Source organism: Tachyglossus aculeatus, chromosome 5 (assembly GCF_015852505.1).
Source record: "Tachyglossus aculeatus isolate mTacAcu1 chromosome 5, mTacAcu1.pri, whole genome shotgun sequence".
Taxonomy (NCBI): domain Eukaryota; kingdom Metazoa; phylum Chordata; class Mammalia; order Monotremata; family Tachyglossidae; genus Tachyglossus; species Tachyglossus aculeatus.
Window position 1 is genome coordinate 43,500,071 of NC_052070.1, and position 25,117 is coordinate 43,525,187.

The 25,117-nt window shown below is 44.2% G+C and overlaps 1 protein-coding gene across 3 annotated transcripts in view; it reads right to left on the bottom strand.

Moving 5' to 3' along the window:
• Positions 1–25,117, bottom strand: part of NPHP4 (nephrocystin 4) — a 187,221-nt gene that overhangs the window by 24,156 nt on the left and 137,948 nt on the right. For 2 of the 3 annotated variants that reach the window (XM_038747231.1, XM_038747230.1), the window contains 7 exons: positions 22,604–22,758; positions 22,154–22,345; positions 19,647–19,834; positions 14,560–14,720; positions 13,365–13,545; positions 3,495–3,623; positions 111–319 (listed from right to left, as the gene is read on the bottom strand). In XM_038747231.1, the coding sequence (XP_038603159.1) occupies positions 111–319; positions 3,495–3,623; positions 13,365–13,545; positions 14,560–14,720; positions 19,647–19,834; positions 22,154–22,345; positions 22,604–22,758 (1,215 nt within the window). The remainder of the gene's footprint in view (positions 1–110; positions 320–3,494; positions 3,624–13,364; positions 13,546–14,559; positions 14,721–19,646; positions 19,835–22,153; positions 22,346–22,603; positions 22,759–25,117) is intronic. The other variant, XM_038747229.1, reaches the window with a different exon arrangement.

Sequence of the window (25,117 nt, forward strand, 5' to 3'; positions counted from 1 at the left end):
CTAGTCTTCTCTGCCTAAACTGTGTGACATTCCTATCTGATAGGAGGAAGGCGTGCTGAAGAAGGGCCCTGCCTGGGAAACACCAAAAGAGCAGGACACAACTCCCTCACCAGACTTGCTTTGCTTGGGTCCACGTTTCCCTTGGCCTCCTGCCGGCGCACTGACATCATTCTTCCCAGCTTCCGTTGGCGGACGGCCTCCGCTTCTCGACTGGTGTGCTGGTAAGCCTTGCTCCCCTCCTGCATATGGCTGAAAAGCATGGCAGCCAGTTCACTGTCCACATCAGCCAGCTTTTGGGCCCGAGCCACATTTCTGGCACCTGCAATGTTCCCACAGGAAGGAGTCACACACTGACTGCATCAGAGTTACTGATCCTTAAGTACGCATAAATTGTGAAGCTTTTAGACAAGCAATTTAGGTGAGCAGAGGAAATGAGAGATAAGTTACCTTGACACCCTCATGTCTCTCCTTTGTTTGAACCCAGTCTGTAGATCTCAGCAATCTTGACCCACATCTGCTAGGGCAATGATTCACTCCCCAGCCTCCTTGCTTCCTTTCCCACCCAGGAACGGGGAAGAAATTCTGATTCTCACCCTTAGATGGAGACTGATTCCAATCCACCCACCACAGTAAGTTTTCCCCCAGAAACTAGGTAGCTTTCCAAACCCTTAGTACAGTGCTCTGCACACAGTAAACACTCAATAAATATGATTGAATGAATAAGCCACTTGGTCTGTTTTACCAGACTGTGTGTTTTAACTATCTAATTTGGGTAGAGCGGAATTGAGGGGTTAGGGACCACTCTTTCACCAGTGCCCCTCTGTCTAGGAAAGCAATGTTGGCAGAAATAGATGATGTTGACCAAAGGGTGCGTACCCTTACCATAGGATTGATCAAGATGGCAACCCACACTTGCCAGGAGATCTGGCTGAATATTCATTCATTCATTAATTCATTCATTCAATCATATTTATTAAGTGCTTACTGTGTGCAGAGCACTGTATTAAGCGCTTGGGAAGTACAAATCGGCAACATATAGAGACGGTCCCTACCCAACAACGGGCTCACAGTCTAGAAGGGGGAATAATAATGATAGTATTTGTTAAGCGCTTACTATGTTCCAAGCTCTGTTCTATGCGCCGGGGGAGATACTAGGTTATCAGGTTGTCCCAAGTGGGGCTTACAGTCTTAATCCCCATTTTCCAGATAAGGTAACTGAGGCAGAGAGAAGTTAAGTGACTTGTCCAAAGTCACACAGCTGACAAGTGGCAGGGCCGGGATTAGAACCCATTATCTCTGACTCCCAAGCCTGTGCTCTTTCCACTAAGCCATGCTAACAGAATCAGGATGATGATCATGAACATCACGAAGCATCATATACCACATTAAATTAAAGAATCCATCAATCAATGGTATTTACTGAGCACTTACACTAAGTAGACCACTGTAAGTACTTGGGAGAGTACAGTACATTTAGTAGGCATAATCCCTGCCCGTACGGAGTTTACAGTCTAGAGGAGAAGACAGACACTAAAATAAATTACAGGAAGGGAGAAGCAACAGGGCTGAAAGATATGCTCAGAACTGCTGTGGGGGGCAGAGGGTGGAGTGGGTAATTGAGTGCTAACATGGGGAGGAATCAAGTGAGGGTAAAGAAGGATTTGTGTCAAATTCATTCTTACACAAAAAGGCTGGAGTGGCAGGGCAGCGGTAAAAACAGTGCTTTACTCAGAAGAGTTATGGTCCAAGACAAAATAGCACAGTGTTCCCAGGACTGGTTGTTACAGGATAGAGTAATCTAAAGATTACTCTAGACTGTAAGCTTGTTAAGGGCTGGGAATGTGTCTGCTTATTGTTATATTATACATTCCTAAGCATCTAGTACAGTGCTCTGCACACAGTAAGTGCTCAACAAATACAACTGAATGAATAAAGGCAGCATACAGCTTCTACCTCAGAGCCCTGCCTGTTTCCAGTCAGGAGGTACTGTGACCCAGAGCGGACCTCCTTGCCCAATTGCCCCACACCTCCTGGATGCTTCTCCCTCTCTGTACCATGCCTCCATCCTGCCTTACACTGACACCCCTCCTGGTGGGGCAAAGAAGTTCTTTCCCTCCATCCATCTATCCCCTTGCTCTTTCTTCTGAAACCAACAAACAATGATATTTTCCAGGTGACAAGAGATATTCTCAGGTGTTTAATTATTTTCTCCATCCAGCAAATCAGCTCTAACATCCTCATCTCCTGCTGAAAATGAGCACTGTAAGAGCCCATGGGCTCTGAATTGGAGCCGGGAGTAGAACCCAGTTCTTTCTGCCCCTAGACTCGTGCTTTATCCTCTAGGCCATGTGGTGATGAAAGCCCTAATGGAGGAGGAGGAGGGAGGAGAGAACCTAGGAGACAACAGCTTTGGCACGAGATCCACCTCAATGGATGGAATGACCTTTTGGCCTGGCACTCCCTGGCATACAGCCCAAAGGTCTTCCCATTCCCATTTTTATTTTTACCTTACACACACACAGTCGCTCTCTCACTCTTCTAGGATGTCTACTAACTGTGTTGTACTGTGTTCTCCCCAAGTGCATGGTACAGTGCTATACACACAGTAAGCACTTTATAAATACCACTGATCGATTGATGGATTGACACTATTTACATTTGACCCCACAGGCAAGACAACGATTTCTGAGGCCCAAAGGAAAAAGCTGGGATTACTCATGGGGGGACCTTTTCTAAACCAAGCTCCAACCTCGGGGCTGAATTTCCTCCAACCCTCAAAATATTGAATTTCAAGCTCTTGGAGGGCAAGAAGACTATATCATTTCTGTTGCACTCTCCCGTGCACTTAGTAAAATGTTTCACACCGAGGAGACACTCAATATGCAGATCACTAAATCAATCAATCAATAATAAAAATAATAATAATTATTATTATGGTATTTGTTAAGCACTTACTATGTGCCAAGCACTGTTCTAAGCACTGGGGTAGATACAAGCTAATCAGGTTGTCCCTTGTGGGGCTCACAGTCTTAAACCCCCTTTTACAGACGAGGTAACTGAGGCACGGAGAAACTAAGCGGCTTGCCCAAGGTCACACAGGAGACAAGTGGCAGAGCCAGGATTAAAACCCATGTCCTCTGACTCCCAAGCCCGTGCTCTTGCCGCCATGCCACGCTGCTTCTGATCTGATGATGATGGATGTTGCTTTTAAAACACAGTCCAACGTTCTCCCTGCTCCCCTGATCACTCCCCCAACCCCTGCAGGTGAGAGGCTAAACAGGAACAAAACGGTTTGAAGGTTTCCAAAGGCTGTTCATAGAGCCGGGAGTTGCAAATGCTCTCCTTGATTAATGAACACACGCGACCCAGATGCCCACAAATCTGTTTTTGACATCCCACCACTTCTCCTTGTCCATCAGGAGGTTCATACAAAATACCCCATCCTGGAGAGTTTTCCGCCCACCAGGCTGATCTGTTAGCCCCTGAATACTTACTTCTGTGGCCACTGTGGGAGAGAAGGCTGCCTCCTTGGAAACCGCTGGCTCCTTCGCTTGAGGAGACTACACGAGAGCGGGAAGGTGGCAGTGCAATAGACTGACTTGATTTCTGTTCACCCGGGTGACCTAAGCATCCCAGAAAAAATAAAAGAAAATCTGATAAGCAATTTGTGGGCAGGGATTGTGTCTTAGTGTTTCGAGCACTTAGTTCAATGCTCTGCACACAGTAAATGCTCAATAAATACCAATGATTGACTGTGCTTTTCTCAAGTGCTTACTACAGTGCTCTGCACACAGTAACTACTCAATAAATACCACTGTTTGATTGATTTGTGATCCCACTGATTCCAGGCAAGAGAGGAAATACCTTCTTGGTCAAATTCTGATTTTTCACCAGTAGGTTATTAAAGCATTGAAAAAGAAGTTACCCTCTCAAACCAATATATCCATGGCCACCATACCACAAGTCCTCCCTTTGGGCTGGAGCGCTCTCTTAGACTTGGAGATTTTGTGTTTTTATCCACATACAGTTCTATAGTGTGTGGTAGTTTACCTGAGGAACTTAGCGGGGCAGAAAACCCACATCGTACTCACTCCATGTCTGATGCTGTGTATGTCTCCCTGACTCCTCAAGAACTTCCAATGGCTGCCCATCCACCTCCACATCAAACAGAAACTCCTTACCAACGGCTTTAAAGCACTGAATCTGCTCACCCCATCCTACTTCACCTCACTAGTCTCCTACTACAGCCTAGCCCACACACTCTGCTCCTTGGGCGCCAGCTTACTCACTGTGCACCGATCTCATCTTTCTCGCCACCGACCCATTACCCAAGTCCTCCCCTTGACATGGAAATCCCTCCCCCTCCATGTACGCCAGACCACCACCCTCTCCACCTTCAAAGCGTTACTAAGATCATAACTGCTCCAAGAGGCCAATCCCCAATTAAGCCCTCTTTTCTCTGGATCACTCTCCCTTCAGGGTCATCTATGCATTTCGATCTGTGACCTTCAGACATTCATTATTTGCCCAACCCCCAGCCCCACAGCACTTATGTACATATCTTTAAATTTTATACTATAAATTATTCATATTAATGTCTGTCACCCCCTCTAGACAGTAAGCTCCTTATGGGCAGGGAATGTGTCTGCTAATTCTGTTGCATTGTACTCTCCAAGAACTTACTACAGAGCTCAATAAATATGGTTCATTGACATATAGAGAAATCTAGCTATGAAGTCCGCACTGGAGAGCTTCAGACCTGCTAAAATAAACGTCGCTTCTTTACAATTCTTTTTATCTCTCATTAACATCCAAGCGGCATAAACAACTTGACACGCAAGAGCAGACTTAGCTAGGTAATAAAACATCTCTTTTCCTTTGCTCTCTAGATCAGCCTCTATTGACTTCACCTGGCAAGCTCAAACATCTTCACCAAATATATGGGTGTTTTGAAAGTCACCCTCTTCATCACCACAACTTTTCTGAGGGTGTTAGCGGACAGATCTTCAGGATCTTTTTTGTCTACTGGCACCCTTGAAAGCACAAAATCCTTAGCACAGATAACACTTGAGTTGTTTTCACCCAGAAAAGGTTTAAAGAGATGGCACATCCTGTTTCTATGGGATAAACACACTTCCCCAGATAGAAGCTGGAGCACTCCTAACAAGATGGGCTCCAGTTTGGATGCGGTACTCAGCTGAGTTCTCCCACGATGCAAAGAGCTTCCTGGGAACTTTACAAAATGATTTCAAGGGTCCCTGAGAGCAGGCCGGATCTCTTCAAACAAGCATTTCTTCCTATGAAATGGGTTGCCTCTCCACATTCTCTTGATTGGAGGGAAGTGGGTGCGGGGGAGAAGGGTCACTGGAATGGTCACCTTGTCTGCCACATTTTAGAAATGGAAATGAACAGCAAGTAAATCAAGTGAGAGGCTCTACTGGACAGGAGGAACAGCTCCCTCTTGCCCCATCAGGATACTTTGCAATCACTACTGAAGAGCTTGGTTTACAACGAGTAACACCAAACTGTACCGAGCACTTAGTGGGCACAGCACTGTACTAGGCACTTACGAACTAAGGGGTCAAAGGAACCAGAAGCAGTGGCATCGGATGGAGGGCACTGTGTGCCAGGTGGAGGAGCCAAAGGGCACAGGGTCAGCCCGCTGCCAGGGGAAGAGATCAGAGGGGAGGCTGATGAAGAGGTCCAGCAGAAATATGAAAAGCACTTGGATCAGTGTGGTGGCCGGCAGGGGGAGGAAGCAGCGGATTCTGAAAATGTGCAGGAAGAGCCAAGAGGATTTGATCACTGAATAGGGAGGTTGAAAGACAGGAAAGAGTCAGGGATAATGGTAAGGGTTGGGGCTTGAGAGGCGGGCTGGATGGAAGTATTGTCGACTGGGATAGGAAAGACTGGTGGAGGAGAGGATGATGATATAACAATGTAATACATGCCCAGTACTGTTCTAAAAAATGGAATTCAACTGGGGATGTACTGAACTTGAGGTATGAGTGGGCTGTCCATGCAGAAATTTACTGGTGGCAGAAAGAGAGTCATTCATTCATTCATTCAACCGTATTTATTGAGCACTTACTCTGTGCAGAGCACTGTACTAAGAGCTTGAGAAGTACAAGATGGCAACATATGGAGATGGTCCCTACCCAACAACGGGCTCACAGTCTAGAAGGGGGAGACAGACAACAAAACAAAACATATGGACAGGTGTCAAGTCACCAGAATAAATAAAAATAAAGCTAGATACACATCATTAACGAAATAAATAGAATGGTAAATATGTACAAGTAAAGTAAATAGAGTAATAAATCTGTACAACCCTATATACAGGTGCTGTGGGGAGGGGAAGGAGGTAGGGTAGGGGGGATGGGGAGGAGGAGAGGAAAAAGGGGGCTCAGTCTGGGGAAAGGGAGAGAAGGAGAGAGATCAGGGCCAGAGGAGTAGATTTGGAGATCACATGCATAAAAGTGATAACTGAAGGCTTTTTTATATAGTATTTGTTAAGCGCTTACTATGTGGCAGGCACTGTATTAAGCACTGTGGTAGATACAAGATAATCAGGGTGGAAATAGTCTATGTCCCCCATGGGGCTCACAGTCTTAATCCCTATTTTACAGGTGAGGTAACTGAGGCAACAGAGAAGTGAAGTGACTTGCCCAAGGTCACAGTGCAGACAAATGGCAGGGACAGGATGAGAACCTAGGTCCTCTGACTCCTAGGCCCATGCTCTTTCCACTAGGCCACACTGTTTCTCAAGCCTGGAGAACAGGTAAGCTCTCAAAAGAAAGTGGAAATTGAGAAGAGAAAGGGACTAAAACAGAACCTTGAAAGACACCTGCAATTAGTGGGTGGCAGACAGAGGTGAGAGAGACAGAGGATAAACCAGAGAGGAAAGTCTGAGCTGTGTCAGAAAACCAAAATTAGAGATGTTTTCAGGAGAAGGTGGTCCACAGTATCAAAAACAGACAAGAAGTCGAAGAGAATTAAGGAAGATTAGGATCCTTTTGATTTGGCAAGAAGAAGGTCACTGACAATGTTGGAGAAAGAGGGCTTAATGGAGTGAAAAAATGTTCTGTAGAGAGCCAAGTAAAGGAGTTAGAGGAAAGGAAGTGAGTGGGTTGTTTCTTTTTAAATGGCCTTTGTTAAGCATTTACTGTGTACCAGCGACTGGTACTTAACACTGGGGTAGGAACAAGACAATCAGATTGGACACAGTCCCTATCCCACATGGGGCTCCCAGCCTTAATCCCCATTTTACAGAGGAAGGAAATGAGGCCCAGAGAAGTGACTTGCCCAAGTTCCCACAGCAGACAAGCAGTGGAGGCAGGATTAGAACCCAGATCCTCTGACTTCCAGGCTCATGCTCTTTCAACTTGGTGGCAACGCCTCCGTTCAAGGCAGTATGGTACAGTGAATAGAGGATGGGCCTAGCAGTCAGAAGATCATGGGTTAGAATCCCAGATCTGCCACACGTCTGCTGTGTGACCATGGGCAAATCACTTCACTTCTCTATGTCTCAGTTACCTCCTCTGTAAAATGGAGATTGAGCCTGTGCGCCCCACGTGGGAAAAGGACTGTGTTCAAACCGATTTGCTTGTATTCACCCTGGAGCTTAGTTCTTGGCACTTAGAAAGCGCTTAACAAATACCATTATTATTATTATTATTATTATTATTATTATTATTATTATTATTAAAGGAGTTTGTACAGGAAAGTTGAGAGGAAGGTGATGAAATGCACAAGATGCATATCCTTGGCATTCCCACTGTGGGTGAGGAACTCTTCTGCCTGCCCCCAGCACGCTCTGGACACTCCAGGCCGGGTACAAAACTCAATGCTGTGCCTTCTTGGCAACTCTTCACCTCCAGAGCCAAACGAAACACCCAGGCCCTGCAGCCTCACATCACTGTGAGCTCTTGACCCCATCGCGCTGACCAAGTCTGAGAAAACTGCCCTCCCTCTAGGCCACCCAGGGCTGGCACCAGCTGCCTTCCTCACCATTGAGAAGAATCACCTGGAAATCGCAACCTCACCTCCCTGTGCATCATCAGCCCTTGCCACCACAGCTGAGGAACCTCTGTCTGCTCCGGGCATTTTCTGGGCATGCCAAGCCAGGTACAAAGCTACTGCTGTGGCTCCTTGGCCCCTCTCTTCCATCGCAGCTGGGTAAAATGCACATCTTGTGTGCCCTCAGGCCTCCCACTGCGCTGAACAGGCCAGGTAGGTTATAAAAGCCACTGCTGTGCCTTCTCAGTTCCTTTTCACCTCCAGAACCAAAGGAAATATCTGGTATTTACAGCCTGTTTCCCTGCGTGCTTTCAACCCACCCCCAACTCTCCATGGGCCAGAACCAGCTCTCCAGTGTACCATCAAGGTGACACCATCCAATCCTGTTTTCCACCACCCTGGCGGGAACGACAACAGCACCTGCAGCATGGGGCCCCAAAGAACCTCGAGAAATCAATCAATCAGTCAATCATATTTATTGAGAGCTTACTGTGTGCAGAGCACTGTACTAAGTGCTTGGGAAGTACAAGTTGGCAACATATAGAGACAGTCCCTACCCAACAGTGGGCTCACAGTCTAAAAGGGGGAGACAGAGAACAAAACCAAACATACTAACAAAATAAAATAAATAGAATAGATATGTACAAGTAAAATAAATACATAAATAGAGTAATAAATATGTACAAACATATATACATATATACGAGTGCTGTGGGGAAGGGAGGGAGGTAAGATGAGGGGGATGGAGAGGGGGATGAGGGGGAGAGGAAGGAAGGGGCTCAGTCTGGGAAGGCCTCCTGGAGGAGGTGAGCTCTCAGTAGGGTCTTGAAGGGAGGAAGAGAGCTAGCTTGGCGGATAGGCAGAGGGAGGGCATTCCAGGCCCGGGGGATGATGTGTGCCAGGGGTTGATGGCGGGACAGGCGAGAACGAGGCACGATGAGGAGATTAGCGGCAGAGGAGCGTAGGGTGTGGGGTGGGCTGTAGAAGGAGAGAAGGGAGGTGAGGTAGGAGGGGGCGAGGTGATGGAGAGCCTTGAAACCGAGGGTGAGGAGTTTCTGCCTGCTAAGAAAGTGCTTAGTACAGTGCTTTGTACACAGTAAGTGCTCAATAAATACAATCGAATGAATGAAAACTAGCGACTGGGTAGCCATTGCTGTGGACTCTGAATCATGAGGTGAAGTTCTGTTTCTCGAGCCACAGTCTCTCCTGACTTTTATTTCCATTTTCTTGTCTCGTGTAGTTGTTCTTGTTCTCTATGCTCTTTTAGTGTTTCACTGCTCCCGATATGTCTGTCTAAAGTCCTCCCCGACAGATCACACCTCCACTACCCCTAACCATAGACTGCAAGCCTCCGAGGGTCCATGTCTAATTCCCCCATCCCTCTTTCCCAGCGATTAATCAATCAATGGTATTTATTGAGCGCTTTCTGTGTGTAGAGCACTGTACTAAGTGATTGGAGAATACAAAACAGAGTTGGTAGGCACATTCCCCACCCACAGTGAACTTACAGTCTACAGTCTAAGTGCTTAATACATTGCTCTACACACAGTAAGTACATAATAATACTATTACTACTGGTAGAGTCCAGAATTTTTTTTTTCTTTTTTTAGGATAGACAAGATAGGGGTGCAATAGTGGTCACACTAAGGAAGTCCAGGACCTACAGATATTTTCCCAAATTGATGCATACAGTTGCAGCACTTTGGTCAATGAGGGAGGAGACCCACTTGCTTTCTCCAGTCACACTAATATGTGGCATCTCTTGGAAAGAAAAACTTGGCACCATTGCAATAGCAGGTACTCTTGAATCCCACAGGATTCTCAGGACCCTTGTTCTGCCTTGAAAGTTACACTGGCATCAACTGGGTGCTTGTCCTATCTACTAACTTGCCTCTCCACCCTCTGGACAGTAGTATTTCCAGTCGGCTGCTTTGCCTTCCAGCCAAACCTTCAGCTCCCTTCTGCCTCAGGAAATACTCTTCTGGTTGGGTTTGTGCATTAATGTGTGGGGGCAGGGTGCCCAGAGGGGGTCCTGACCTGGACACTTTGAGGAAGTGTTAGAAAATTTGGCCCGTGGCTTTCTTGTCAAATGTGACTGCTACTTTCCTTCTCTTTCCACAATCTTCTCACTCTCCTCCCTCCCAAATGAAAAGCCTTCCAAAACACATTAGCCCATCTGGGGTGATCCCAAAGCTCTTGCAAACCTTTTGTCATTTTCTGCTGCAAATCTCTTTCATGTTTTCTGCAGGGCTGATTCCTACCTTTGCTAAAAATTCTCTCACTACATGATTCCTTGGGGCCTGAGTCAATCTTTTCAGTGGCCTCCTTATCTGAAGTGAAGCCAAGTCTGATTAGTTGTTATTTACTGCCCACCCATTTGCTTTTCCCCTCTTGGTCTCTACTCTTCATTCCACCTTGACTTATTCACAATAGCTCCTGCTCCTCTCATCCTGTTCTTTACTTCCATTCTTTCTCAGACATTTCTGTGAAGCACCAGTCCAATGCTTGTGAGCATTAGTAGCCTCAATTACTCTGAAGAAAAAGGCCAGGAGACACTAGACCATCAGCTCCTTGAGAGCAGGGATCATGTCTTCCACCTCTTTGTATTGTACTCGCTCAAAAACTTGGTGCTCTGTCCAAAGTAAGCATTTAATTAATACCACTGAGTGATTGCCCCACAGCACTTAAGTACACAGCCATAATTTCTTTATAGTATTGTCCATCTCCCCCTCTACACTGTATGCTCATTGTGGGAAGGGAATGTGTGTACCAACTCTATTACATTGTTACCTTGTACTCTCCTAAGCTCTCAGTACAGTGTTCTGCACACAGTTAGTGCTCAATAAATATGACTGGTTGATTGAGAAGATGATTGCAGGGTAAGGTCCTCTAGGCACCAAAGCTGTGGAGTGCAGTGGGACTGCCCTGGGCCCAGTGCAAAGCTCCTATTGGTGGGGCAGCTAAGGAAATCAGCCAATATCTCCTCACCCCTTTTTTTCCTTCTTGGCAGCCAACTACATCCCAGAAGCCTTGGTGCCCCGGAATACACTTCTGGAGTCCTAAATAATTACCCAGTTGTCCTCCAATTTGCCAGAAAGGGCCTGCTGCTCAATGCATAAAAACGAATTTTATACCAAAATAAAAGCCACAGAGTTTAAAAAGAGAAAGCAAATGTACTGAGGAGATCAAAGGATGCCGGCATTGATACAAAGCAAGTTGTGTTCTGTATTTGTCCTCTGCTAATCTGTTTCCTTTCTCAGGTTTGTATTAAAGTCCTCTCAGGATTGTGCATCTCAGGCTCTCTCTCCCATGAGCTTATCACTCTCTTGCAGGCAAAGTATGAAAATGACAACTGAAGATAACATATAATAGAGCTAATCTTTCTTCTAAAGATAAGATTTTCAACCCTGGAGTCACTGCACATTCATGGACCTCTGAATTAAATATAAAAATAACCAATATAATCTGGGAAGCAAAATGTTCTTGCATTGCTGGAGCTCTTCGGAGTACACGCTTGATGAATAATGCCTGGTCATCACACGCTGTGCTCTTATTTTTCCACAACCTAATTGAGTTTTGCGGCTTCCATATTGTCCACCTTCAAAGGTGCCGAAGATTTTACATTTGTAAAAAAGCAAGCAGAAAACTCCGACCAGTCTTAATGAGCTGAGCATTTAGTTGTCTTCCTGCTGCCAAGCACTGCTGCGCCTGTGCACTGACAGTGTGTGAACATTCTCTGACACGGGCTGGAGGGTTTAAAATCCTCTTATTTCAGAAATAGGTAATTGGCTAATAAAACTCCAGTTGGCCCTGTCCCATCTAGAGCCACGGGACCCAGCGGAGCCAAATCAGCTTAGTCTTGGTTGTAACTTCCATTTTATCACCCCCAAAATAAATAAACAGACCCTCCTCAGCCATGCAGTAAAAAACTGCAGCAGTTTTCTTTCATTAACCTAGTAACAGGAGAATGCTGAAAGAGAGAGAGAGAGAGAGAGAGAGAGAGAGAGAGAGAGAGAGAGAGAGAGAGAGAGAGAGAGAGAGAGAGAGAGAGAGAGAGAGAGAGAGAGAGAGAGCCTGTCACCAAATGGGGTTATTTTGAACAGCCCTGTCAGGCAAAGTCTCTGTAAGGTTCCCCCACACCTTACAGACTCAGTCCAACCCCCTGCACATGGCTACGATCTGAAGTTGCCCAGGATACCAGCTCCCAAACAACTAGCAAAGCCCTCCGGGAAGAGCTGGCAAAAACAACCAAGTCCTGAGTCCTCTCAAAGCCACTCCAATAATCCCTTTCCTGTCAGGAAGGCCAGAAAGGTGAAAGCAGGAAGAGACTAAGGCAATGCTGTCTTCGTTAATAACGATAAGGAGGAAGAGGAGGAGGAAAGAGAAGGAGGAAGAAGGAAGAGAAGAAGGAGGAGGAGGAGGAGGAGGAGGAGGAGGAGAAACTCTACACTGTAAACCTGTCTCTAAACTATAAGCTTATTATGGGCAGGGAGTGTGTCTGTTAATTCTGTTGTATTCTCCCAAGCACTTATTACAGTGCTCTGCAAACAGTAATTGCTCTATAAATGATTTTTTATATTAATATCTGTCTCCTCCCTCTAAACTGTACGCTCATGATGAGCAGGGAATGTGTCTGTTTTTAGTTGCATTGTACCCTCCCAAGCACTTAGTATAGTGCTCTGCACACAGCAAGTGCTCAAAAAATATGATTGAATGAATGAATAAATACCATTGATTGACTGAAGAGGAGGAAAAGGAGAAGGAGGAGAAGAAGTGTTGTGGTGTTTATTAAGTGCTTAAAATGTGCCAAGTACGAGACTAAACTCTGGGGGAAGATCATCACAAACAGTCCCAGTCCCATGTGAAGCTCAAAGTCTACAAACTGATTTGAAGTCCAGATTCCCTTCCTGATTATATACAACGCACATCCCGAGATCTTCACTCTTGCCCAAGAGGAGAAATGAGCTGCTTTTCCCTTCTCCCTAGCCACTGTTTAGAAGTTGGGAGAAGTTTCTCTTTCTCCCAAGGTGAGGAAAGGAGCACACTGTAGCAGCTCCAATCTACCTAGAGCTGCTTGTTTGGCTCCCAGCAGAATGAGTGGTATGAAAACCCTCTGGGAATCACTCCATTCTATTCAAGATCATTTCTTCAGTGAGACATACGTTGAGCCACGTTGCATGTTCAGCAGCAGGTAGCAACCATGCATAGCAGTAGAAAGTGGGTGTGGGCGATCATGGTGCTCATTGGGCTTGAAAGGACAGGAGAGTTCGTTGCCTCGGAAACACATCCATAAGGTCGGCCGGTGGGGAGGAGGAAGTGGGGAGGGTGCCAGTTGGGACTCTTACCCACATTCGCCATGGTCAGATGCAGATGACCTCTCACAAGAGTGTGAACCCCGATGGGCTTGGTGGCTCCAGGACGGGTCACGTCTCCACTCAGGACCATCATGTCCTGCTCGTATTCCGTTGCCATGACCGCCAGCTCGTGAGAGACTTGAACCGCTGCCCGGCCCTGGCGGAGGAGGTGCTGCCAAACAAGGAAAACACTCTAAGAGGCTCCGGGGACCAAGTATTATTTTCCGGGGGTGAAAAGGCTGAGGGGAAGCTGCACCCGCTGTCTTGGGCAGCAGATGAGGGGAGGCTTTTGGAAGAAAGGCCTGACTGCTTTCGTGAGACACCTAAGAAATGTGGCTGGAGGGAACAGTTTTTCCACAGACTGTCATTTTTCAGGGTGCAAACATAGATCATTGGGCTCAAATGTATTTAGGAAAAATTCGAATTTACCCTGGTTTCCACTAGTCTAGCAACAAAGAAACTAACACCTCTGCTTCTAGTGGGAGCCATTCTCAGGTCACCAGGGGGTGGGTGGTAAGTGACTGAAAACAAGACTACAGCCTCTCAAATAAGCAGTGTTCTTCTTATTGCAGGCTGTACAGCCACACGAATTGTAAACTACACAGACTGTATGATTTATAAGGAACTTCATTGTACCAAATATCTCTGAAACTTTGAAAGCTGCAGGAGAACCTTTCTAGGTGGCAGAATCAGGGGAAAAAATTCTCACAAAATGACAGTGGAAAGCGACTCTGCCCACTTTGCCAGTTTGAAGCTGAACAGAAAACAAATGAAAGTGCAGATATCAGGAGAATGGACATTCAGACGCTAGAAGAGCCAACGATTTCATCAAATCACAGAAATCAAGTATGGAAATTACAGAGAGAATGTTTTCTATCCCATTTCCATTGGGTCTGAAGCAATGGGCATGCATTCTCCTCGAGAGTCTTGACAAAATCAACCACTGAGTTTATTCAGATAATTGACTGCAGAACTCAGACTCCCGGAGAAATTCTGCCCTCCCAAATCCTCCAAAAGGAAAGATTGACAGCCTACTCCATCAGTGAAATGAATCAGAAACACTTCAGCAACACAATAAAGAAGCATTAGCTGATAGAGATGGCTGAGCAGAGCACACTCTCTTACGGCTTCTGGGTCCTTCTTTTTTTAAATTAATTTTTCATGCCTGTCAGAGATGTGATGTTACCTTCATCTGAACTGCAGCAGATCCAATGAGAAGCAGAGACTCTCCATCCCAGACATCAATTTGTAAGGTGTGGATAGCAATATAATGAATAAACCAACGATGCTCTCCTGGTTTTAGAAATCCAGAATCCAACATATATTTCAGCTGGAATCCAGGTGATCCTGGAGGGAAAGAAAAAGCACTCAGAATCTATCCATCAATGGTATTTATTGAGTACTTACTGTATGCTGAGGACTGTATTAAGTACTTGGATGGGAACAATACGGTAGAGTCAGTAAATACATTCCCTGCCCACAAGGAGCTCACAATTTAGATGGGGAGGCAGACACTGAAATAAATTACAGGTAGGGGAAATGGCAGAGTATAAGGATATGTGCATAAATGCTTCAGAGCAGGGGATGGAATGAATATCAAGTGCTTAAGGTGTACTGAAGGTAACTGAACTAAGCAAATTACCTCCTCATTTATCATCTTTGCTTTCTAAAGAAAAACGAGGGCCCTCAACTCGTCACTGATTTCAATTTTAACTATAATTGCAATTTAATAAACACATTAATCAAACCAAATCATGAAATGGGTGAATTAGTAACTTTAAGTCTCACGTTGGCAAACCTAAAATTAAGTTCCTTCCAAAATGTGGACATTTTGCTCCAGGTGCCTATTAAATATTCTCCCTCAAATTAAACGCGATGAACTGGAAATGCTTCCTCCATGTAGGACAGAGATTGCCATTTTTTCAGAGATAAGAATTAAGAGAGAGACATATTCCATGTTAGAAACTAAATTGGATTGAATTCTGTACAAGTCATGAAATTTTATAACCAAATCCAGAATCACCATCTCGGTCTTTTGAATCCTGTTCCTTGCCAGGTATGAATTGATTGACTTGCATTTAAACCAGCACTCAAACAAAATATTTGGCTCACAGTTATGATATTTATTGAACACTTTCTAACTCCAGCTCTTTTAGATACATTACTGTGCATCTCAATATTGGGAATTCACTCACTTATATTTTTTAAGGTATTTGTTAAATGCTTACTATGTTCCAGGCACTGTACTAGGCACAGGGGTAGATACAAGGTAACTAGGCTGGACACTGTCCCTGTCCCCGCCCGCCCCATGGGGCTCAGAGTCTTAATCCCCATTTTACAGATGAGGTAACTGAGGCACAGAGAAGTTAACTGACTTGTCCCAGCTCACCCAGCAGACAAGTAGCAGAGCTGGGACTAGAACCCAGATCCTTCTGACTCCCAGGTTCATGCTCTATCCAATACATTATGCTGCTTCTCCTTTCTTATATGCCAAAACTAATAAACACTGATCACATTTGTAGCAGATGCCTTTGTTTTCTTAAAATGGAATTAAGCCCAACTCTGCTTTCATTTCAAACCATTAGGGATAAGCCAAAATCTCCCAGGCAGCTATCTCTCCTTAAATGTGATTCCAGCATACTTTAAAAGGAGGAAGTATGTTGATAAACCTTCACACAGGTTTAGAATGAAAATAGGTTTCTCTTTTTCAACTTGGCCCATTCATCCATTGAGTATCTAAGGTGGGCAGAACACTATACTAGGTGCTTGGAAATATGTAATAAAAATTGAAGATGGGAGCCTTCCCAAAAGGAGCTAAATGGGCAAGGTACAGAGATGGAGATAGAAAGGGATAGTATAGATGGAGATAGAAGGAGTGTAGCCTAGTGGACAGATCCCATGACTGGGAGTTAGAAGGACCTGGGATCTAATCCCAGCTTCGCCACTTGTCTGCTCTGTGACCCTGGGCAACTCACTTAACTTCTCTGTGCTTCAGTTAACCTCATCTGTAAAATGGGGATTATGACTGTAAGCCCCATGTGGGACGGAGACTGTGTTCAACCTGATTTGCTTGTGCTTACAGTGCCTGGCACACAGAAAGCACTTAAATATTTTATTTGGGTAGGGACTGTCTCTATATGTTGCCAACTTGTACTTCCTAAGCACTTAGTACAGTGCTCTGCACAAAGTAAGCACTCAATAAATACGATTGATTGATTGATTGATTAAATACCACAATTATTATTATTATTATTATTATCATTATACCCATAGAGTCAGAGATTATACCTACAAAAGGAATTAAGTAGGAAAACTTAGAAGTGGAAACATCGTAAGCAAAGAAAGTAATTACTGAGTGTAATACTTGAGCCTATGCATATATTTAGTTCAAAAGGTCACTGATGAGTTGAAATGGGAGGTGAGGGTTAATTGGGTAATTTCTCCTGGAGGTGGCTTTCAGAGTAGCAAATTACATGGTTTATTTATTTTACTTGTACAAACTTACTGTTCTATTTATTTAGTTTATGATGTGCATTTAGCTTTAATTCTATTTATTCTGACAACTTGACACCTGCCCACATGTTTTATTTTGTTGTCTGTTTCCCCCTTCTAGACTGTGAGCCCGTTGTTGGCTGGGGACCGTCTCTATATGTCGCCAACTTGTACTTCCCAAGTGCTTAGTACAGTGCTCTGCACACAGTAAGCGCTCAATAAATATGATTGATTGAATGAATGAATGAATAAATTGGTGTATTTGAGTGGGAAGGTCAGGGGAGTTCTATGCAGGGTGAGAACCTAAGCAATGGATTGGGGTAAGAGTTGTGCAGTTAGGGAGGGAGAGAAAAGGTGCAAGCTGGGGTTTCATGAGAGAATAGAGTAGAAAGGTACAGAGACGGCCAAGGGAGATCACTGAATCCAGGGATCAAGAGTTTCGGTTTGATGCAGAGAGAAATGGGTAGCTATTGGAGGATTTTTGGGGAGCGAAGTGATGTGTTCTGAGAGGCATTTTTGGAAGGTGATCCAGGCAGCAGAATGTAGGGTAGAACAAAGAGGAGAGAGGCTTGAGTCAGAGTGGTAGCTGCAGCAATAGTAGCTGAATTTACTGGGCACCTCTGAAGCGCAGTGCACTGCACACTTGGGAGATACAACAGAAGCACAGGACACATTTCCTGCCCACAAGAGGTTAATTCTCCAATAGGGGAAACAAACAAAAAACTCCTCTAGACTGTAAGCTCATCCTCCAGACTGTAAGCTCATGGTGGGCAGGGAACGTGACCATTCATTTATTCAATCTTATTTATTGAGCGCTTACTGTGTACAGAGCACTGTACTAAGCACTTGGGAAGTACAAGTTGGCAACATAGAGAAACGGTCTCTACCCAACAACGGGCTCACAATCTACCAACTCTGTTGTATTCTATCAATCAATCAACATATCAATTGCATTTACTGAGTGCTTATGGAGTGCAGAGCACCATACTAAGTGCTTGGGAGAATACAATGTAACAATATGGCAGATACATACTCTCCTAAATGATCAGTACAATGTTCTACATGGTAAATAAATACCAAATTGATAGAACTATTGAATATGCATATATATATGCAAGTGCCGAGGATTATAAATAGATAAATAGATAAGCACAGCAGCTTAAGAACCAGGATACTGATAATTGGTTGGTCAGGTGGGGATTGGGGGGGCGGGGATTATACATATATATATATAAATATACCCAACAACAGGATCACAGTCTAGAAGGGGGAGACAGACAACAAAACAAAACATGTAGACAGGTGTAAAAAAAGTCAGAACAAATAGAATTAAAGCTATATGCACATCATTAACAAAATAAATAGAATAGTAAATATGTATAAGTAAAATAGAGTAACAAATCTGTATATATCTGTATTTTAGTTATACATATTTACTATTCTATTTATTTTGTTAATGATGTGCATATAGCTTTAATTCTATTTGTTCTGACTTTTTTTTACATCTGTCTACATGTTCTGTTTTGTTGTCTGTCTCCCCCTTCTAGACTGTGATCCTGTTGTTGGGTAGGGACCGTCTTTATATGTTGCCAACTTGTACTTCCCAAGCGCTTAGTGTAGTGCTGTGCACACAGTAAGCGCTCAATAAATACGATTGAATGAATGAATGAAAAGCAACTGTGGTATTTGTAAAGTGCTTACTACATGCCAAACACTGTACTAAGCCCTGGGGCAAAGTCAAGATAATCAGGTCCCACATAGGGTTCAAAGTCCAAGTAGGAGGGAGAACAGGTATTGAATCCGCATTTTACAGATGAGGGAACTGAGGCCTAGAGAAGTTAAGTGACTTGCCCAAGGGCACACAGCAGGCAAGTGGCCGAGGTGGGATTGGAACCCAGGTCCTCTGCTTCCCAGCCCCATGCTCTTTCCACTAACAATAATAATAATAATAACTGTGGTATTTGTTAAGAATTTACTGTGTGCCAGGCACTGTACTAAGTGCTGGGGTGGATATAAGCAAATCAAGTTGGACATAATCCCTGTCCCACATGGGGCTCACAGTCTCAATACTCATTTTACAGATGAGGTAACTGAGGCCCCAGAAAAGTGAAGTGATTTGCCCAAGGTCACACAGCAGACAAGTGGCAGAGCCAGGATTAGAATCTTGACCTTCTAACTCCCAGGCCCATGCTCTATCAAGCCATGCTGCTTCTCTAAGGAATGGCTTCTCCTCAGGAACATAAACCCTTAGAGAAGATCTGATTTTATTAAAATCCAAAGTAAATTTATTCTTTGGGTCCACTTTTCCATTCAGAGAAGTGAGGTCACAATATCAAAAAAACAAAACTAGGCTACACTAAATAGTTGGATTCCTGTTGATAAAGCCTTTACAGAAAAATCCGGTAAATGACTTAATATGATCATTTCAAAAATGTCAGAGTAAAGACTCATTGACCAGGAAGTTCATTTTCCCATGCACAATTTTCAGTGACCTGATTGCTTCTACTTTTCCACTCACCAGATTCATCTTCACAAGGACCAGCACAAATGTAAGTTTGCAACGTTTGCCTCCATCAATCAATCCATCATATTTATTGACCACCAACTTTTTGCAGAGCACTGAACTAAGCATTTGGGAAAGTACAATATAACAGTGTTGGGAGATATGTTCCTGGCCCACAGGGAGCTTCCAGTTTAGAGGGGGACACAGACAGCATGCAAATAAATAAATTCCAGTAATGCACATGGGTGCTGTGGGGCTGAGGCTGGGGTGGTACTTACCACTGTTCAAGGAGCCATCTTTGTTCATGGAAACTAAGAGGTGTGACAGAGAACTAGAGTTGGTCTCCCCACTGTGGTCCAGCTTGACCAGTTGTAACCGTGGTGTGGTGACAGGTGAGAAGCGATAGAACTGGAATGTGAAATATACGGTCTTTGGCCATGGTGTCGTCCCAGGGTCCTGTGGCAACCTAAATCAAATGGAACCTCTGTATGAATTCATCATCAGCTATAGTTCAGGAGTGTGACTATATTTGACACTTGTGTACTGAAGAAACACTATGCATAACCTAATGATATGGCCAGAGCAGTAAGATCAAACAGCCTAAGCTAAAGTGAGCCATTCCATTCAGAATTTAATGAACTGGTAAGACATGAATTTGTGGCCATCATTAACATACACTCTCACTAAGGACCAGGTATTCTCAGTGTTTAATCTTTTTTAAAAAAATGGTACTTTTTAAGCACTTACTATGTGCCAGACCTTGTAATAAGCACTGGGATAGATGCAAGATAATCATATTGGACACAATCCCTGTCTCATATATGGCTCACAATCTAAATTGAAAAGAGGAAGATTTAATCTCCATTTTACAGATGAGTTAACAGACACAGATAAGTTAAGTGATTTGCCCAAGGTCACACAACAGACAAGTGGCAGAGCTGGGATTAGAACCCAGTTCCTCTGACGTCCCAGGCCCATGCTCTTTCCGCTAGGCCACACTGCCTACTTTCACAGCCACGAGAACTGTAATCAGTGAAAAACATATCTTTGGTTAAAGCACTACATTTTCCCAGTGTTCAACTACAGATGAGTTGAGTGACATCAGCCCTTTTCAAATCACTAAGACTGCCATGGGACCTTGATCTGGGAATATCTTCTTCCCAGAAACCACCTGGCATGTTATCCTATGGAAAAATCCTACAGAATAATCCCGTGGGAATAATCAAATAGGAATTGTTCAGGAGCTTGTTCTTTTAGGTGTGATGTTAACACCCTGAGACAGCTAATTTCAAACAGTCCCCCTCTAGATTGCATGCTCTATGTGGGCAGGGAATGTTTATTGTTTATTGTCTGTTTATTATTGTATTGTACTTTCCCAAGCCTTAGTACAGTGCTCTGCATACAGCCTTCAGTAAATACAACTGAATGAATGAAATAGCTAATTGTGTGGCCAATCCCTGGGTCCCTACTGAAAACATCAATTAATCATTAATCAGTCAATTAAATTTACTTTATTATTTCTCCTATCCATAATTCACTCATTCAATCATATTTATTGAGCACTTACTACATGCAGAGCACTGTACTAAGCACTTGGAAAGTACAATTCAGCAACAAATAGAGATAATCCCTGCCCACAGTGGGCTCAGAGTCTCGAAGGGGGGAGACAGACATCAAAACAAGTAAACAGGCATCAATAGAATCAATACAAATAAATAGAATTAGAGATATATACACACATTAATAAAATAAATAGAATTATAAATATGTACATATACACACACAAGCGCTATTTGGTGGGGAGGGGGATAGAGCAGAGGGAGCAAGTCGGGGTGATGGGGAGGGAAGGGGGAGCAGAGGAAAAGGGGGGCTTAGTCCAGGAAGGCTTCCTGGAGCAGGTGAGCTTTCAGCAGGGCTTTGAAGGGGGGAAGTGTGCTAGTTAGGTGCATTTGAGGAAGACAGGCATTCCAGGCCAGAGGTAGGATGTGGGCCAGGGGTCGACGGCAGGACAGGAGAGAGTGAGGCACAGCGAGAAGATTAATCTATTTCAATGTCTGTCTCCCCGCCTATCAACTGTAAATTCTCTGTGGGCGGGGACCACATCTACCAATTCTGTTGCAGTATACCTTCCCAAGCACTTAGTACACAAGCTCTGCACAAAGCAAACACTGTTTAAATATCACTGACTGACTGAGCTCTTACTGTGTACAGAGCACAGTACTAAGACCGCGGAAAAATACAGTACAATAGAGTTAGTAGATACGTCTCCGTTCAAAGACAAATTTAATCTCAAAGTGATGTAACATCTGAATTTTGGACCCCCTCTTAGGATTGAGGCCACAGGACATAAAAAGCATGGCCTAGTGGATAAAACACAGGCCTGGGAGTCAGAAGGACCTGGGTTCTAAACCCAGCTCTGCTGCTTGCCTGCCATGTGACCTTGGGCAAGTCACTTAATTTTTCTGTGCCTCAGTGATCTCATCTGTCAAATGGGGATGAAGACTGTGAGCCCCAAGTGGGACAACCTGATTACCCTGTATCTACCCCATTGCTTAGAAAAGTGCTTGGCACATAGTAAGCACTTAACAAATACCAACTTCACATTTCTGTGCCTCAATTACCTCATTTGTAAAACAGGGATTTAGACTGTGAGCCCTGTGCATGACAGGGACTACATCTAACTTGATTTGCTTGTACCCACCCCAGCACTTAGTACAGTGCCTGGCACACGGTAAGTGCTTAACAAATACCATGAACAAACAAGAACAAAACTGTAAGATTTTACCTGCTAAATGCAAGGAACTGGAGGATGATTTCATTGCTTTGCAGAAAATCCGATTCTTCTCTCTGAGTGTTGACTTTCATTGGAGCCGTGGGATCCACCACCTCAGCAGGCTCCCTGTTGCAGTCCAGGATTTCTGGAAAGCCAGAGCAATGCAGGCAAGCCAGCGAGGCCCGCGAGGGAGCCGTGCCCCAACTGAAAGGGAATGGAATCCATCGGCAAAGGTTTGGGGATCAGGAATGTCGTTGGTCAAAAAAGCCCAGCTGACACTTGCTCCCAAAAGCCGAATCCCAAGCAAGTTCAACGGACCAATGTGCAGCTCTGGCTCAAAGTATCCTAGGCCATCAGTTACCCAGAGGCTCACAGCCTGGTGGATGCCCCACCTATTACTGGTATTCAGCTTGAGACTGGTCAGGGGAACCCAATCCCGTTTCAAATAGTCTGCTGCCTCACCTTCTGGCCTGGGCATCCTGGGCCATGATAGGAGCATGCAAGGGAGTGAATGGCAGTTCCTGGAGCTGGTCGGCTCCGGCTGGCTCAAGGGCTGAGGAATTCTGATTCAGATCAGCCTCCAGATGAGATACTCTGCCACCACATGGGATCTCCTGCTGAGAAAGGAATCAATTGAACAATGGTATTTATTGAATGGTATTATTGAGAAGCAGCGTGGCTTAGTGGAAAGAACCAGGTTTGGGAGTCAGAGGTCATGGGTTCTAATCCGGGCTCTGCCACTTATCAGCTGTTTGACTTTGGGCAAGTCACTTAACTTCTCTGTGCCTCAGTTACCTCATCTGTAAAATGGGAATTAAGACTGTAAGCCCCACTTGGGACAACCTCATTACCTGTATCTACCTAGCACTTGTGCTTGGCACATCGGAAGTGCTTAACAAATAACATCATGATTATTATCATTATTATTATTGAGTGGTTACCATGTGCAGAGCACTTTGGGAGAGTACCATACAACAAAGCTGGTAGATATGTTCCCTACTTAGAGTCTAAAGGGAGAGGCAGACATCCATATAAATGAATACAGAGGACATGAACAAAGTATATATATGCATATATCTGTATATATCTGTAATTTATTTATTTGTCAATTTATTTTTTATTTATATTAATGTCTGTCTCTTCCTGTAGACCGTGAGCTCTTTGTGGGCAGGAATGTGTCTGTTTGTTGGTTATAGTGTGCTCCCCTAAGTGCTTACTACAGTGCTTTGCACAGAGTAAGTGCTTAATAAATATGATTGATGAATGAATGAATGAATAAGTGCTGTGGAGCTGAGGGTGGGGTGGATATCAAGTGCACAAAGGGTACAGAAGCACCTAAATGAAGCTGACATTGGTCCAAATGTGCTTTTCCATACTCAATATGACCTGTTCCGCTTCTATTTAAGGAGTTTTCCAATGAATTTGCTGGAGTTACTCTTCAAGCCAAAGGAAGACCTACCAGCTGGTAGGAAGAGAACCAACTACCTCCTCAAACGGCAACCTCGATGTCTACCTCGGGCCCTCTGGTTTGTGTCAATTAGTTGTCAACAAAGATCTATTTTGTGGAGCAGAAAGAGTGAAAGCTTCTCTGCCATCTCACAATCCATGCCAACTCATGTGTGTTAGTGCCTGTTCTCTTATCCTTGACTGGAACTGTCAAAAGTACAACATCCAGTGCTTGCTGAAAGATCTTGGGCAACACAAGGAAGGACAGCCCCCTGGCATCTAAGCACAGCTTGGCCAGCAGCCAGATGTCAGAATGGAAGGTGATAGCCTGAGATTTGCTCACCCGAGAAAGGACAAATCATTAAAATAAGAACCAGGAGGGAAAGGTTCTTTAAAAGCTAAAATACCAAAGTCTCAAAAACTACTAGTTTTCAATGATTCAGCATTGAACACACGTGTACATATATATAGTATATATATATATATATATATATGTATAGTGAACATTCCAATGTGTTTATTCTGATTCCAATGTCTGCCTCCCACATTGAGTGTCAAAGTCCTTCTGGGCAGGGAACATGTCCTGTGCTTTGCTGCATCTCCCCAAACATTTAGTGGAACGCACTGCCGTCAGTAAATGCTCGGTAAATACTATGACCATCACCACCACCCTTACTACTACCACTACAACTACTAATAATAATAATGATGATGGTATTTGTTAAGCACTTACTATGTGCCAAGCACTGTTCTAAGTACTGGACTATTACTATTACTACTACAACATCCACAGAAATTAATCACTGGGCTATAGTTAAAATGAATGCTTGCTATTTCAATAACATTTCCTCATGTAGGTATCTTTCTGCATGATCCTGCAGAGGTATCTAATGGTTTTTGCTGGAAACCCAACCTGGAAATCAACCCAGAGCTTGAGGCTGAACTCTTAACACATTCCCTAGGACCTATAGACAATCCAGGATCTCTGTCCCAAAAGTCATTCTGGCCTGCCTGGGATACATTAGTATAGATTCTCATTCTATTCAAATGCCACAGAGAATTAAAAAAAAATCTTTCTAAAGCTTAATCATTTTTCTGAAAGGATTTGTATCTCAGCATTTCCCTTCCTCTTTTCCTTCTGGGATCAGAGACTCTGAATCCAAGTTTAAATAATAATAATAATAATGGCATTTATTAAGCACTTACTATGTGCAAAGCACTGTTCTAAGTGCTGGGGAGGTTACAAGGTAATCAGGTTGTCCCACATAGGGCTCACAGTCTTAATCCCCATTTTACAGATGACGTAACTGAGGCACAGAGAAGTTAAGTGACTTGTCCAAAGTCACACAGCTGACAAGTGCTGGAGCCGGGATTTGAACCCATGACCTCTGACTCCAAAGACCGTGCTCTTTCCACTGAGCCACGCTGCTTCTCTAAATGTGCCTTGGCAGCAGCAGCTTCTAGACCAAAGTCTCCCTTTGGCTCTTCCTTAAGGTGGAAGCAAGAAGCAGAATTGAAGATGGAAGTTGT